At 36.3% G+C, this 14,860-nt stretch overlaps 1 protein-coding gene across 1 annotated transcript in view; it reads right to left on the bottom strand.

The window, feature by feature from the left end:
• Window positions 1-14,860, bottom strand: part of MYH9 (myosin heavy chain 9) — a 42,415-nt gene that overhangs the window by 23,789 nt on the left and 3,766 nt on the right. Inside the window, exons 2-7 of the mRNA XM_072420168.1 lie at window positions 7,377-7,729; window positions 6,346-6,502; window positions 3,253-3,280; window positions 2,348-2,441; window positions 2,029-2,121; window positions 695-758 (exon numbers count right to left, since the gene is read on the bottom strand). Of these exons, the coding sequence (XP_072276269.1) occupies window positions 695-758; window positions 2,029-2,121; window positions 2,348-2,441; window positions 3,253-3,280; window positions 6,346-6,502; window positions 7,377-7,709 (769 nt within the window). The 5' untranslated portion in view covers window positions 7,710-7,729. The remainder of the gene's footprint in view (window positions 1-694; window positions 759-2,028; window positions 2,122-2,347; window positions 2,442-3,252; window positions 3,281-6,345; window positions 6,503-7,376; window positions 7,730-14,860) is intronic.

The raw sequence follows: 14,860 nt of genomic DNA, 5'->3' as shown, positions 1-14,860 counted from the left end.
TGGGGACCATTCTATGATGCTACGTAGCCTCTGGCAAAGCCTGGTGTAAACAGAGGTCATGGATGACAGATGGAAAAGTATAAGGATCTAATACAAAAGTTTATAGTGATGGGTTCCCTTTATGTAAGCATTGGAGGAATAAATGGAATCTACACACTATGCACCGACTCAGATTCACTCACCACACATGGAAAGTGGGTTGCATTTTTACCAACAATGTAGGAGCGTTTATAGAACGTTTTTTAGTCTAGGAAAAAGGAGACTGCAAAATACATATTTAGTGAACAGTTCGATATACTGCAGGTTTGAAAATTCTTGTTAACATGTAACAGCCAATTGTTTCTTGGAGTTAATAGTGGCAGGAAAAAAGGTTACAACCTGTCAACCTTACTGTATATTTAACTGCTACAAGAAAAACTGAATTTGGGGGGGTAAATAGACAACTTTTGAGATGTTTCCCTCTATGTACCCACTGGAAAGAGAACTCCCTCAAAGTACCTCTGCTATTTAGCTACTAAACATCAAATGAGGTTTATTTCAAAATGGGAAAAAAAAAAATAACTAAACATGAGTTAACTTCAGCAACATTTGCTAAATTAAAGAAAGCCTTATTGCCAATAATACAGTCAATAAAATAAAAATATCTGCATACATGCAATTAAAATAGTAATAAAGCAACAAAAATAAAGGATACAGGTCTCAATGTTTGCTCCAACAATGTAGCCATTTACATCAAAATTAATCCGTATGAATTTGCCCTAAAAGGGGGAAAATAATGATTACAGCAATGTTTATAGAATTTTTTTTCTACAAATGAAAAAAAAAAAAAAGCTATTCATGTATAAATTTAACAATGATCTGCAGCTGACATGGCTCCACAGTGCTGGTGGAGGTTGCAATTGAGTGGTTATAGTTCCAAGGCAGGCACAGCCAGCATTATTTAGAAGCCTCAGCAAGAACACCATGGTACAGGTGGAGTCATTCATACATACATAAAACACACACACACACTCTGAGGGAAAGAAGTATTTGCCGATTTTGTATGTTTGCCCTCTGACCAGTCTTTAACACACGGCCAAGGCAACAAAGGAGTGGCTCAGGAAGAAGCACATGAAGGTCCTGGAGTGGCCTAGCCAGTCACCACACCTTAACCCCATATAAAATGTGGAAACCTTACTGACTTGGAGAGGAGCTGCATAGAGGAGTGGGACAAAATCCTTCCTGAAATGTGTTCAAACCTGGTGGCCAACTACAAGAAACCTCTGTGATTGCCATCTCTGTGATTGAAGTCATCTTTTGCGAAGGGATCAAATACTTATTTCACTCATTACAGAGTTACATTCATTACATTACAGAGTTTGAGGGTTCTTTTGTTATTCTGTCTCTCACAGCTACAATAAACCTAAATTACAATTATAGACAGGTAATTTCTTTGTCAGAGGGCCAACGTATATAAAATATATGCTACTGTACAGGTTTCTGTATTTTTATGGACCGTTTTTGTTTTACAGATTTGTGTTTTATTTAAAGTTTAATATTAAATTTATTAAATATTGGACGTATTTCGGTGAGGTATGCCTAAGAATTATAAACCTACAATGCAAATAAATAAATTCCCATGCAAAACAATGTGCTGCTTTTTGCGTATAACCACGGACAGAATTAGAACACCAGGGGGGTTAAAAAAAATAAAAAAATGTAACAGAAAATTTGTATACATTTTATAGATTACAATGCTTCATATACACACTTTTATACTTTTAAACAAATCTAATTACACTTTAATAACAAGATTTTAAACTATAAGTTTAAAATATATTTCCCATATTTCACGTGTTAAAATACGTCTAGACTATCAGGCATTTTGTAATGTTTTACAAGTGGACAGTTAAGACAGTTTGCTCATCTATAGGTATTTTAAATGTGAAAAAAAAAAACCAAAAACTGTCTTGTGATAAGCAGGGCTGCAACTATATTTGGCTCTATCAAATCATTAAATTTGCTTTACACTTTTCAAAGCTTACTTACAAATCTAGAGGAGTTGTCATTTTTGACAGTCTTGGCGTTCCCAAAGGCTTCAAGGATTGGATTTGCTTGCAACAGCTGCCTCTCCAGTTCACCCTGAAACAGCAGTTGTACATTAGTACAGGACATATTTTTGTAAATTAGGCTGCTAAGGCCCCTTTTATTGTATGGGCCAGAACAACGAGCAAGATCACATTAAAGCAAGCAAGAGAAATTCCATAATTCTTGAAAATCTCTTTTATGTTTGGTGTGCAAACCATGTAATATAGAACCACTAAAACTTTTGCTCAGTCACTTCAATTTAGGTGTAATGCATACCAACCTGGTCTTTTTTGGATTTGTGAGAAGATGCAACGTAAGCCAAATACTGGATTACTTTTTTAGTATTTTCTGTTTTTCCAGCACCAGATTCTCCACTGTAAGAAAAGAAGTGTACAATTAAAACCAACAGTGTCACTTTTGAGCAAGCATTTCCACAGAGATATGTTTTGTTTTGTCTTTTCTTTTAGAAAGCTCTAACCCCCATGTTCAGCTTTCATAGTAACATAAGTTTAAAAGGAAACGTTACTTCCCAACTTAGAATTTAAAGTTTTATTGATTAGTTCAACTGTTTCTAAATCTCCTTTGGAGCAAAGAAACCCTCCAGTCCAAAGGCACAAAATGTACAGACATATTTCCTTCTGGTCCTCAGGCTGGTTTTTAAGGTGTAGGTTTTACTGTTGGCACCAATGATGGGGACAGCTCTAGAAGGGTTTTTTATAAATTTCTAGCCAAATAAAGCTAGTGTACACCTTTTCAGCTCATAACTGCACCTGTTAACCTGGATGCCGCTGCAATGTACTAATTTGAGCAGGGGTATCACTTGTCTAACAACTGCCATATTTAGGAATTTATATTGTATTATTAACTTTAAATGCCAATTCTTCCAAAAGGATTTTACATATATACATTTTTCCTAATGGCTTGCACTAAGTCTGCCTTTAAACTTTTAACAACATTTTATGCATATAAATATTAAGGGCCAAATTAATTCATTTTAGCAACTCGTGCATTAACACAAAGAAATAAACTTCAATGCAGGTTTATTGCCTTCCAAAATAAATGGCAATGCAACATGGCAATCAAAGTTATATGTGTTATCAAAAAGCAATGCTTGCCGTATTACACACAATATCACAATATTAAATGGGCCCCCCAAACGAGAGAAAATGTGGAACATATACTTACGTGCAAAGAATAGACTGGTCTTCTCGATCTAGAAGAACAAACATTTAAAATGTTATACTCTAAAAACGTTTTAAAAAAAAAAAATCTAATTAGGAAACATTTACGTAAACCAGGGGTCAGCAAACTTTTCTGGCCACTAGGCCATTTCAGGGGTAGACTGGACTCAGTCTCGCCCTAAAAGCTCTGCCCACCACCAGAGAACGACCCCTGAAGTGAAATCCCCTAAGAGGGATTTACCTTAAGGGAGCGTTCCCTATTTACAGCGGCGGCTGAAGTATTAACGCCAGCCGCGGTAATTAGGGGAGCAACAGCAAGGAAGCGGCACCGGAGCCTCGGTAGTTCCTAATGCCCCCTGGCATCGGCCAGGGGGCATTAGGCCACAAGGAACTACCGGCTAGGCCATATCTGGCCTTAAGGCCGGAGTTTGCGGACCCCTGACGTAAACAGACAACCAGCAGAGGAGAGAATTCACCACCAACATTGTATTATCTATGTCATACAAAGTCATACAAAGTTGTAATATTTAAAATTAACAGCTTCACAACTATATGAATAAAAGGTTCTCTAAATGTTCTTTTTATTTTACTTTTTTTTGGTAATATTCTTTTTATTTTACTTTTTCTGTTATTGTTTTTATTTTAACTTTTTCAATGGTCTGTTTTACCTATATTTTTTTTACTTGTTTATATTTCTAGAATATATATTTTTTACTTATTAAGGTTGTAATCGCATTCAATACAGATTTCAAAAACTTGCAGTTTTAGTAACTACAGGATGATTACATCTGTACTAAAGAGTGTGGTAAAGACAGAGGCACAGGAAGCCGCCCCACCTCCCTGCACAGTGTAAACCATAAAAGGAAGAAAGATGAAGCTGTAGTATGGTGATGCAAGTTCAAAGCTGACTCATTCTACTTGATCTCAGTTTCTGCTATGTCTGTACTAACAGGCATACAGCTATATTCCTAACCCAAAAATATCAACCTTGAAATTAACGTTCTCTCACAATGCTACAGAAGAGGTTGCATATTTTCATGATGTGCAAAGCATTTTCAGGAGTAAAAAAAAAAGGGCTACATGGTTTAGACAGCAAATCTCCTCAACTAAAGTTTGCATGCAAATGAAAAAAAAAAAAAAAAAAAAAAAAAAAAACTAAGATAAAACCAGCAGTTTGGTTTCCAGCTACAATACAGCAATACATGTAAACTGATTTCCTGTCATTTAGTTAAATTTCCTGTATTTTTTTTAGAACTACCATGATATTCACATTTACCACAGTAGTTTCACATGTATACCAAAAAAGTACTTTACTTGTCCGATAATATTTATTATATAAAGTTTGGGATTTTGCAGGTGCTGATTAGTGGCTGAATGGATAAAGTCCAGATTGGAGTGATCAGCTGCTCAATACACACAGCCTTCAAAAAGCCATTTACATGACAGGTTATCGAACAATTGCATCTCTACTTTTTATTGCTGCTGTATTCTGCTACTATGAATGAATATATGATAAACTGCTAGAGTTTAGCATAACACTAACCATGCCTGGACCCTGACAGAATATCTGTTATCCGTATGTACAATTACACCTTTCCTGCAACCAGCTCTTTGCAATACTCCTGCGAGTCTCCCAGTGTCTGCATTAGCTTATGCTCCATCTTCCTCCATGTTCTCCAACAGCCAAAACCTACTCCCCCCACATAGGGATAGTGATAGACAGGATTTATAAACTTGTTTTGGTTCGATTTGAAAACCTTCCAAAAACACGGCAATGTTTTAAGCAACAATGGCAGCTTTTCAAACCACAGTTTATAATACAAAGGGTCTATTTTAAAAGAAGTGAATCGGAACGTCACGGAACCATTGCCTAGTGGAGGATCTTTTTAATTGCAGTAATTGGTCTTCCACCAGGGAATGTCAGATTTACATTCCAAGCCAAGTGCTTGAAGTATGTTTCACTGTACTTCAGATACAACTTGCAACCAATGCAGAAATGTGCCAGTCACAGGAAACATTGGGCGCACATAACACTGCACCAACACACTTGATAGGGAACTTAAACAGCCACATACTCCCTCTACCATTATGAAATCCACAAAATGCCCTACAATCCACAACCAATATCCCAGCATGTCACATTCTCAACATTATTAAAGTAGTGGACAGATATCTATGCAGCCCCATGGGAACTGGTCAATACCAGGCAAGCACAATGCATTTCTCCAACCTATGACCTTTTAGCCCACATAAATCTTATCTGCCAACATATTTTTCTTGAAAATATTAAACAAAAATGTATTGGTTTATTATTTTAGAGAAAAACTGCCAAAAATGATCTGCCTATTAAAAGTGCTAAAACATATTACAGAACCGAGGCACAAGCGTTTTGTAATCTTTTATCCACATTTCTTCTTTACAGTGGTACTGTATCATCAAAACCAAGAGGGAACCCTGTCCAGAGCCTAGAACGCATTGTGTCTTTATTGCTGCACTTTGGAATTTAAAGAAAGTACTGCTGCTACTGTTAGGTTTAGTTTTACATTGAACCCAACAATGTGACCAATGCAGTGTGTATATGCAGTGTGTATATGTTTTTTTTTTTTTTTTAGTTACATGGAAGTTTTTGACCCACATTGTTTAGGTAATAAGTGTTTTTCTGCTTCTCTGGGAGACCGCCAGCTTCCCAGGCTTACAAATACATTTATTGAGATCAGTGTTTGCTGGATAGCCCAACCCTCTAAAAACTAAAATCTTCTATTAGGTAGTCTACCTATTGCTTTACAAGAATATGAAAAGGCTGAAAAGTGGGAAGGAGCAGGGCTACACATCAAATTAGGGATCTCCTAAGGGATTCTGCCTAATATAAAGGATTGTGAGATAGAAGTTCAGCTTGTACTAAAGCCCAGAATGTCATGGTAGGATCTGGGCTAAATGAGGAAATTTCACAGACAGCAACAAACACCCAAAAGTGGATCAATCCCCAAATAACACCAAAAAAATTAAATAAAGTCTTTTAATTTTGTTTTAGCTTACTGTAAAATCTCCCAACACAGTGTCAAATCAGACAGATATATGTGCAGAGCTGTAAACCTACCTTGCATCATGCTCCGATAAGCAGTATCTGTGATCGCATAGATGTGAGGTGGCATTTCATGCCTCTTTTTGCCCTTGTACATATCCACAATTTCTTCAGAGTAAATTGGTAAGTTTTTGTATGGGTTTATTACCACACAAAACAAACCTGAATAAGTCTATAGATATAAAAAAAAATATTTATATATTTTAGAACCTGTAAACATCCCCCACATCATTTTCATGATTTCAAAATATTGCTAATACACTTCATGAACAGTTTGGTTCAACAAGTACAGTTCAAAGCAGTCAGGCAACCATCAAAAACCACCATCAATGGGCCTGATTTATTAAAGCTCTCCAAGATTGGAGAGGATACACTTTAATCAGTGAAGCTGGGTGATCCAGCAAACCTAGAATTGATCTGGTCCAGGATTAAAAACATGTGCTAGCAAAAGCAACAAGAAATTAATTCATGATTTGCTGGATCATCCAGCTTCACTGATGAAAGTATTCTCTCCAGCCTTGGAGAGCTTTAATAAAACAGACTCAATGTTCCTACACCCCATGGTGAGTACAGTGGAGTATAGTTACTCCCTTGCATGGTATCTATTTTTCTAATTATCTGAGATGCCAAGACATTCTAAGTATATCTATATTCTATAAAAACCTATTTAGGGACAATGTTATCAACCACATTTTCTTGTTCTTAACAGTAAATTATGAATTGTAATAAGCTATACTTTGTCCTAATTCTACAGAACTGACAAAAAGCCTGTAAGGGCCTTTGGAGTATTGAACAGGTATTTATTAAAGTCTTTCATTTAGATATTTCAACAGGATCTGTTACATTTAAGCCCTGCCCCTTATGCCTGAATGCATTCATTATACAAACATGTATCTTGGTGATGGTGCAACAGGTATCAGATATCATCAAACAAATGAATTGATCTTATGTGACTAAACATTGCTCATAGCACTGATGTAGCTTATCCTATTAAGTCCTAACTCGGTCCATTCCAGTCAAAAAAAAAAAGTCAAATATTTACTTACATAAATTAAGCCAGAATAATATCTCTCCTTGAGGTTGTGCAGGACAGATGCTTCATTTAAGCACGTCAGCTCTGCCATGTCTTCAACTTTAGAGAACTTGGGAGGGTTCATCTTTTGGATGTCATCTTTATTCACCTTTACCTTTTTACCATTTTCAGCTAGTTCAACAATCACCTCATCACCAACTTCTTCTTTTACACTGGCTGCTTCAAAACCTTGCTTTTCTGAGGGTACCCATACTTGCTTTTTGGCAGCCCAGTCTGCTTGTGCCAAAGGATTGTTAATGAGATTACGATCCACATAGAGGTACTTGTCTGCATCTTTTTGCGCCATGGTTTTTCAGGACAGTGGACCTACATTTACACAAAAAAGTGTGTGAGAAATATACAACTGTATATACCCATAAGGTATTCAGGCACTTGAAAGCAAACTGTAGTGTATTTTCAGTAGCACTGTATTGCTTTGTTAAAGCACAATAGCCACAAATAACAGCAGGATTCATACAGGTGAAAAGGTATACAAAACGCCATCTGGTATGTAAATAAAAGCAAAGCAAAATATTTTCTCATTATGTCAACAAGAAAATCAAAAGTAAGGAAGGGAAGAGAAAGAACCATGAACATAAGAAAAATAACGGAATAAACCAAGCAAAGTCACAGTCTATATTTGTACCTGTAGTTTACAATCTCCTAACTGTCTCCATACTGAACGTCGTGTTTTACATCAAGCAGCTATGTGACTTTCATATAGAAAATGCCTACCTTATATTTAGCATTACCAATAAAATGAAGCAAACAATTTACATACATGCATTTTGTTTCCCTAGTGAAAACCAATTCAAAGATAAATCAATGGTCTGCCATTGCTGACCACTGGAGAATAGCAAGTGGCTTGTTTCTCGGACATCAGCAATTCCTCAGTAACCTAACACACATGCAAACTAGCAAATACAATTTCACCAGATTTGCATATTTTTACCATGGCAGTGTATAGAATGTGCAGGATTTATTAAATTAGTATGTACAACCAGGCAACTAGCATGTCTAGAAAAGGGTAGGTGTGTAAACAGTAGCTCAATATAATAACTCATGATTTTATTACCTACTTCTATATAAACGATGTACTGCATGGTTTTTAAGGGGTCCACCAGAAGAGTTAACAACTGCCTATTTGAACATGCAAAAACATATTTAAGTGACAGAACCCCTGGAGCAACGTGTTGTGGTAAAATACAAGTAAGCTTTTACCAGGTGTGGACACAAATATGCCATGTACCTATCCAGGTGGCAATTTTAAAACCTCTCAAACTTTACAAGTCAACATGAATACATTCAGAAAAGGTCACAATATAAAGAAACATATGAATCATAGGAATATTCATAAAAAATGCTTTAAAGTCAGCAAGTATAAAATTCAGCTATATCAGTGTCAGACATTTGTGAGCAAAGTTAACTTCACAGGCACTCCGTCATCTGAGGGGACATCTTGGTACAGGAAGTACATGTTGACACTGGAGACTGCCTAACCATAAACATATAAAGGTCCAGGGCACAGTACTGTGATCTCTGTAAAACAGATGTGTTACACCCACACACTTGGTAAGCATATACAGACTCAGTAATAATGTATATGACAACACGGAGAAAAAAAAACTTTCAGTTTTTAAAAAAGGCAGTTTGAATTTCTCTTCAATAAAAGCCTTACTATATCTATAAAAAGCGATTACTATATCACTCGGCGTGCAAGAATAAATTGTGATCCAATGTCGCACAATGAATTTACAATGTAAAATAACTTCACAAATACTAGACAACAAAATACCAATGCTTTTAAAAATGCCTTCTGCACTCACTGCCTATATTCCACGGTTCCTTTGAATTAGTATCACCTTTGTAGCTGATGAATGTAAAACACACAAAGATCATTACATGTCACCTATTATTGACTAAAAGTACCCCTAATAAAAACAGCAACAGCTCAAAAACGTGAACACTTCCAAAGAACATCTGATGTGGTCACAGCTAAGGGGCTTTCATATTCATTGTGGAAAGATCTTTTACTTTCCAATTTCCTAAACCCCAAGAGATGCCATTACAGGCCAAATCTTGCAAAGACTGCGCTTGGTAAACACTGCTTATAATAAATAATGCTCATATTGCAATATTTAAAGTCCCAGTACTATTATACAGAAAGTGCAGCTTAAAAATTAGGATTTTTCTTGAGGAAAAAAAAAAACACAAATGAAGTTACACTCAATTCATTCTTTGGCAAAGATTTCAACACTTGGCAAACTGACAGTCACATATTAACTTTGTTACAGCATTTCCGGCATCTGCCTGTAAGTGAAGCATTGCTGAAATTGCCTTTTTTGGTGATAGCATAAGCAGGCCAAGCCTTTCAAAAGAGAAACATTGATAAAATCTAGTCTTGCATCTTTAAAAAAACAAACAAAAAAAAAACAAAAGCATATGGTGACCTGGCTGCACTCTATGCAGTTATCCAGTTGTATACAAACATACATTACTGATGCCGAAATGCAAAATGTATCCCTGAGGACAGAGGTAGATCTATTTTAAATATAATCTCACAGTCTGTGCAGACTACTAGAAAGAAAAAGAGCAGTGTGAGAGTTAGACAAACAGGGATTTGGATTTTTTTAGGGTAATATTTTTATAGCTGGAGCTGAAATCTACATTTTTTGACTTTGTAAAAATAACAGCCAACTAATTATTAAAATTATTTTTTCTAACACTTTAATGGCTAAAGCTAATCAATTATTAAGGGCCTTGGCCCATGTAAATTTCCATCTCTCGCCAAAATAAAAGGAATCAAAGCAAATCTGCATGAATATTTGTCCCATAAACAAAGGGAACGTTTCGGTAAATACCTGTACATAGCTGCATGCTTGTCTTAAATGCAGACTATGCAACCCCCCAGGAAAGGTTATCTGAAATCTCAGATTCATTTTCTTCCAGAGAACAAAATCTTGTCTCTGTAAAAACTACCTTTTAAACCACATAAGGTTTTGAAGCTGCATTCTTTAGATTCCTTTGCATCATGTTAAATGAAGCATAGTTTTTTCCACAGACTAAACTAAAGTATCACTAAACTTATCCTCAAGGAAACTACACTAGAAAAAAAAAAAATATAGGCTGCAGTTGTCAACCCCATTTTAAATTGCTAGTTGTCTGACTAACATGCTGATCCAATGTATTCTCAACGTTGGAGACACTGACCTCATACAAGTATGGAGATCCGTGGTTTTGATATAACTTGGACATTATACTTGCTCCAGATCAATGATCCCTAAATACTAAAGCCTGTATTCCTTTGCTTGGTTTAATTTGAGCTTAGATTCTGAATGCAGGCTTAATGATAAACTTGTTTGAATAGATTTGTAAAAGGCTACACACTTACTGAAATTAGTGATTTCACTTTGGGAAAGATCTTTCCCATTCGGTGCCCAGATATTGATAAAAAAAAAAAAAAAAGTCAAAAATGCATCCAAATAAACAGAACCATAGCCTGGACCCAGCCAGCCATCAACATGGCCTTCAGGAGGGTTTTTGGAACAACAGCAATGAAAGACACTTGTATTTTGTTATGCCAGGACTGCTGCAGTAGAGGCGATCAAATGCAGAAGTGGAACGTGTGATGTCATTATACCACAAAGGTGACACCTGGATTTATTTTGTTTTTAATTGATGCAGGACAAAAGACCAGAATATTAGAGTTGGGCTTTATTAAAGTAGCAAGCACATAAATCAAGGATATCAAAATAAATCTAGATGCTCATAGCTATATATAACTTTTCCAAGTAACTAATTTAGATTGACAACCAAGCAAGTACTATTGGTATATTATAATTTACAAAAACATTGGCAGCCTCAAATCTCTTGTGATGTTGTAATGCACATGTGTTTGCACACAGTTTTTAAAAGCCATATATCACACTGTGATGACATACCTTTGCTGCAGAGCACAGCAACACTATTGTGCAATCCCAAAAAGGGGATAGAGTGGTTTTACCCACTGAAGTGTATTTACAATCCTTTTCAATATGGACACCACAAAGACATAAACCAAATCCAATAGGCAAATGCTTTTATATATTAATAGTTTTTATTGAATTGTAGGAAAATGAAGGACCAATACAATAGAAAAAATATATATATATATATATATATATATATATATATATATATATATATATATATATATATATATATATATATTTTTTTTTTTTTTTATTAAGACATTACATAAATTAGGCACAATTCCCAAATACATGTTCTAATCTAATTAAAAGCTACACCATGTTGTCAGGAGTGTAAATGGTAAAGCTAAACTATAAAGAACATTCATATCTGAAATACTAGAAGTTGATTTCTTCATCATCAGAAGTTGGATGTGAGGTTAGGGCCAAACAGCCAGGAATTACATTTCCACATTGTGTTTTATTGATGAGTACAGTCTAAATTAGCCCCCTCTGGAAATATTAATAGATTATTTTGATGCAGAAATTCCAAAGATGGCTGCAGCAGTCTACACCAAGAGACCGAATGCAAAGCTGCTTTCATCAATACACAGAGATTAGTATATCTTAAGCCCTTCCTGCCCACCATCCATCTATAAATACCTTCCAAAACTTCTGTATACCTGTATATAGGGTACCTCTGTATTCCCCCACTTTGACAACTGCAAAGTCAATTTTCAATTAGCTAAGTGAATGAGGTGAATCTGTACTGACTTAAATCAATAAGTTATGTCCAAGCAAAAATTCTTGTTATATAGCAAACCATCCACTCTGTGTCCCACCAGGGCCTCATAAAACTTCTAACCAGATTTAACCTAAGACAGCTTAGAACATCTCCTGTATCCTTAGGTCTTACAACAGCCACTGGGAAATGCATTATGGGAGGAAGGAAAGCGAGTCAAGGACTCAGACAAGTAATTATAGCTACAGGAAAGTGTGTGGAAACCTAGTACCAACAGTGAAAAGTGACACACCCTCTAGAAGCAAATGTGCCTAAGGAAAATGCAGCAAATACACAATGCATCGTAAAATATAAAAATTATTTCTCTCTGCAACAGGACCTTTCCTAATTTATAAAAAAAAGTATAAAATTAGACTGTAAACCTGGGAAAGGAAAGCTACAAATACTAAAAAACATTACCAAGAAATTACCACTTTATACAAAATTCCTTATACTTTGTGTGCAGGTCGCAATATCAACTAGATCTAAAAAGGGCTATGGATGACTAAACAAAAGTCATACAGTTCCTCTCCAGCACATTATATCAAGTCACTAGGTTAAACTGACCCAGTTACTTTACTGCATTAACATTCTCTAGCCACCTCAATAATATTCACGTTTACTTAAAATGCCTGTAAATGTAGTATATATACAGAAATCCAATACAATACTGCCTCATTTCATTGTGATTTATAAAATTTAAATGTAGTCTTTGATATACTTGGCAAAAAATAGACAGCTAACACTTTTTGAATGCAATACCAGCTACAAAGTCTGATCAGTAAGCAAAAGCAGATTAGAATAATTTCTGAATAAAATCTTGCTACAATTTAATCGTTGTTACAGAATTATGTTTTACCTGGTTACTCAAGATCACAGGCTTCTCAGTTCTGTTTGTTATTTTAGAAAAGCTATGACCAATTTTGATTCCTATTTAGCCCATGGGCAACAAGTAAGCTTATGAAATCCTTCAACCCTTTCCCTGCAAAACTAGTTCCCAACTCCTTACTGTTCATATACACAAACACACAACAATACCTTTATTATGTAGAAACAACTAATATCTTTGTATCTGAACATAATCTGGCCATTATATGTTCAACCATCTGCAGAAAAAAAAGTCTGTCCAGATGAACTGTGCATTTCCTAGTGAAATTTCATTGTGACACCTTACATTTAAAGTACAGCTTCACTTGTGAGCAGTTCCAGAAGACTTCGCTGCAAAGCTGCAGTACCCTGTGGGGGAATACCTAGCTTCTGGCTCACCATGGTCCGAGGCTAAATTCTTGGCAAGGACTCAACTGCACAGAATTTTATTCCTTTGATTGTGTGAATTTTGTCTTGTTTCCCCCATACTTCTAAAAACATACATTTGGATTAATGGGCTCCCCCAAAAATTGTCATTGGTTAGTGTGGAAATGGAGCTGCAAAACCATAGCTTGTGCACTATAGACTGCAGGCCAAAGACTGAAAAGAAAAATGATGGAATAGTTCATATTTTGTTCAGTATAGCACTTCTGCATAATAATTTCCTCTGCTATAAGGTAATTTTCAGGACAGCTTTTTCTCCAAAGAATAAAATCCCCAAACCAAACCTGCCTCGTTTTGGAAAATCCATTTTGGACAGCTCCACGTGACTCCCAGGCATGGCCAAGGGTGAATGGGGGTATTGAACTATAAAGCAGCATGGGCCATGACATGTCAATAGATAGTTGGTTGTTTGGCCCAGAGTACCTTTAAAAGTCTTTAAGTCTGTGGTACTAGGGTTAGTTTAGTAAGTAAGAAAATGGAAATGTCAACACTGACACGCAGCGAAAAAACATTTGGTCAGTGTAAACCATTATCATAACTTACTAATTACTACAAACTATTCTCTTTGGGGGTTTGATTAATGAAGACCAAATCCAGACTGTCCCCCTTCCCCATGCAGCTAAGGAACATCTGTCTGTGCTGCAGAGACATATAGAAGCCCTGTTTCAGCCTCCATACTGGGAGGAAGGTTTGTAATGTCATTCATGAGGTCACATTCCCTATGATATGTAAACAAGGCAGAAACATTGTAATTTTTCTGTACTTCTACAGGAACTCTAGGAGCTCTGTAGAGGTGGGGAGGCCGGGAGACAGATTTCAGTACCTGTGCTCACAGCTGGACCCAGGCTGCCACCAAGATCTAGCAATTCTGGCGCTAGGTTTAAAACAGCGCAGAGAAAAACAGCTGCTATCCCACTGCATAATGTTGTCGATATTGTTTCATTTACAATTAATTGTGGTAATGTACAGAACCAAAATTAGAAAGTTAGCTGTCTGTGACCAAATATTTATGGACCTAACTGTACAGGTTGCATTACATACATGTGTGCATTTTTATGGGTGCTTTACATGTTTTTTTCTTTTTAAATTTTAGTTTTACACGCACAGAAATCACATCTACATTATAGCAGGCTTTCAACTGAAGGAATGTAAACATACTTTCTGTCACAGTATTGGCCAGATGTGAGCCTTGACAGCAAAACGATTGAAAAGACAATCACCTTATCTCTGCAATAGACATCTGCCTACCCCTATGCTCACCATACCAGCTCTCTTGTGGCTCCTTTCTTCTTGGCCAACTCTAAAATCAGCAGAATCAGCAACCTGGGGGAGCAGCGATGCCACTGCCTGGGTCACAGCAACCTGGGGGAGCAGCGATGACACTGCCTGGGTCACAGCAACCTGGGGGAGCAGCGA

This window comes from Pyxicephalus adspersus, chromosome 8 (assembly GCF_032062135.1).
Source record: "Pyxicephalus adspersus chromosome 8, UCB_Pads_2.0, whole genome shotgun sequence".
Classification (NCBI taxonomy): domain Eukaryota; kingdom Metazoa; phylum Chordata; class Amphibia; order Anura; family Pyxicephalidae; genus Pyxicephalus; species Pyxicephalus adspersus.
Note: the sequence above shows the minus strand (reverse complement) of the source record. Positions and strands in the feature narration are given on the sequence as shown.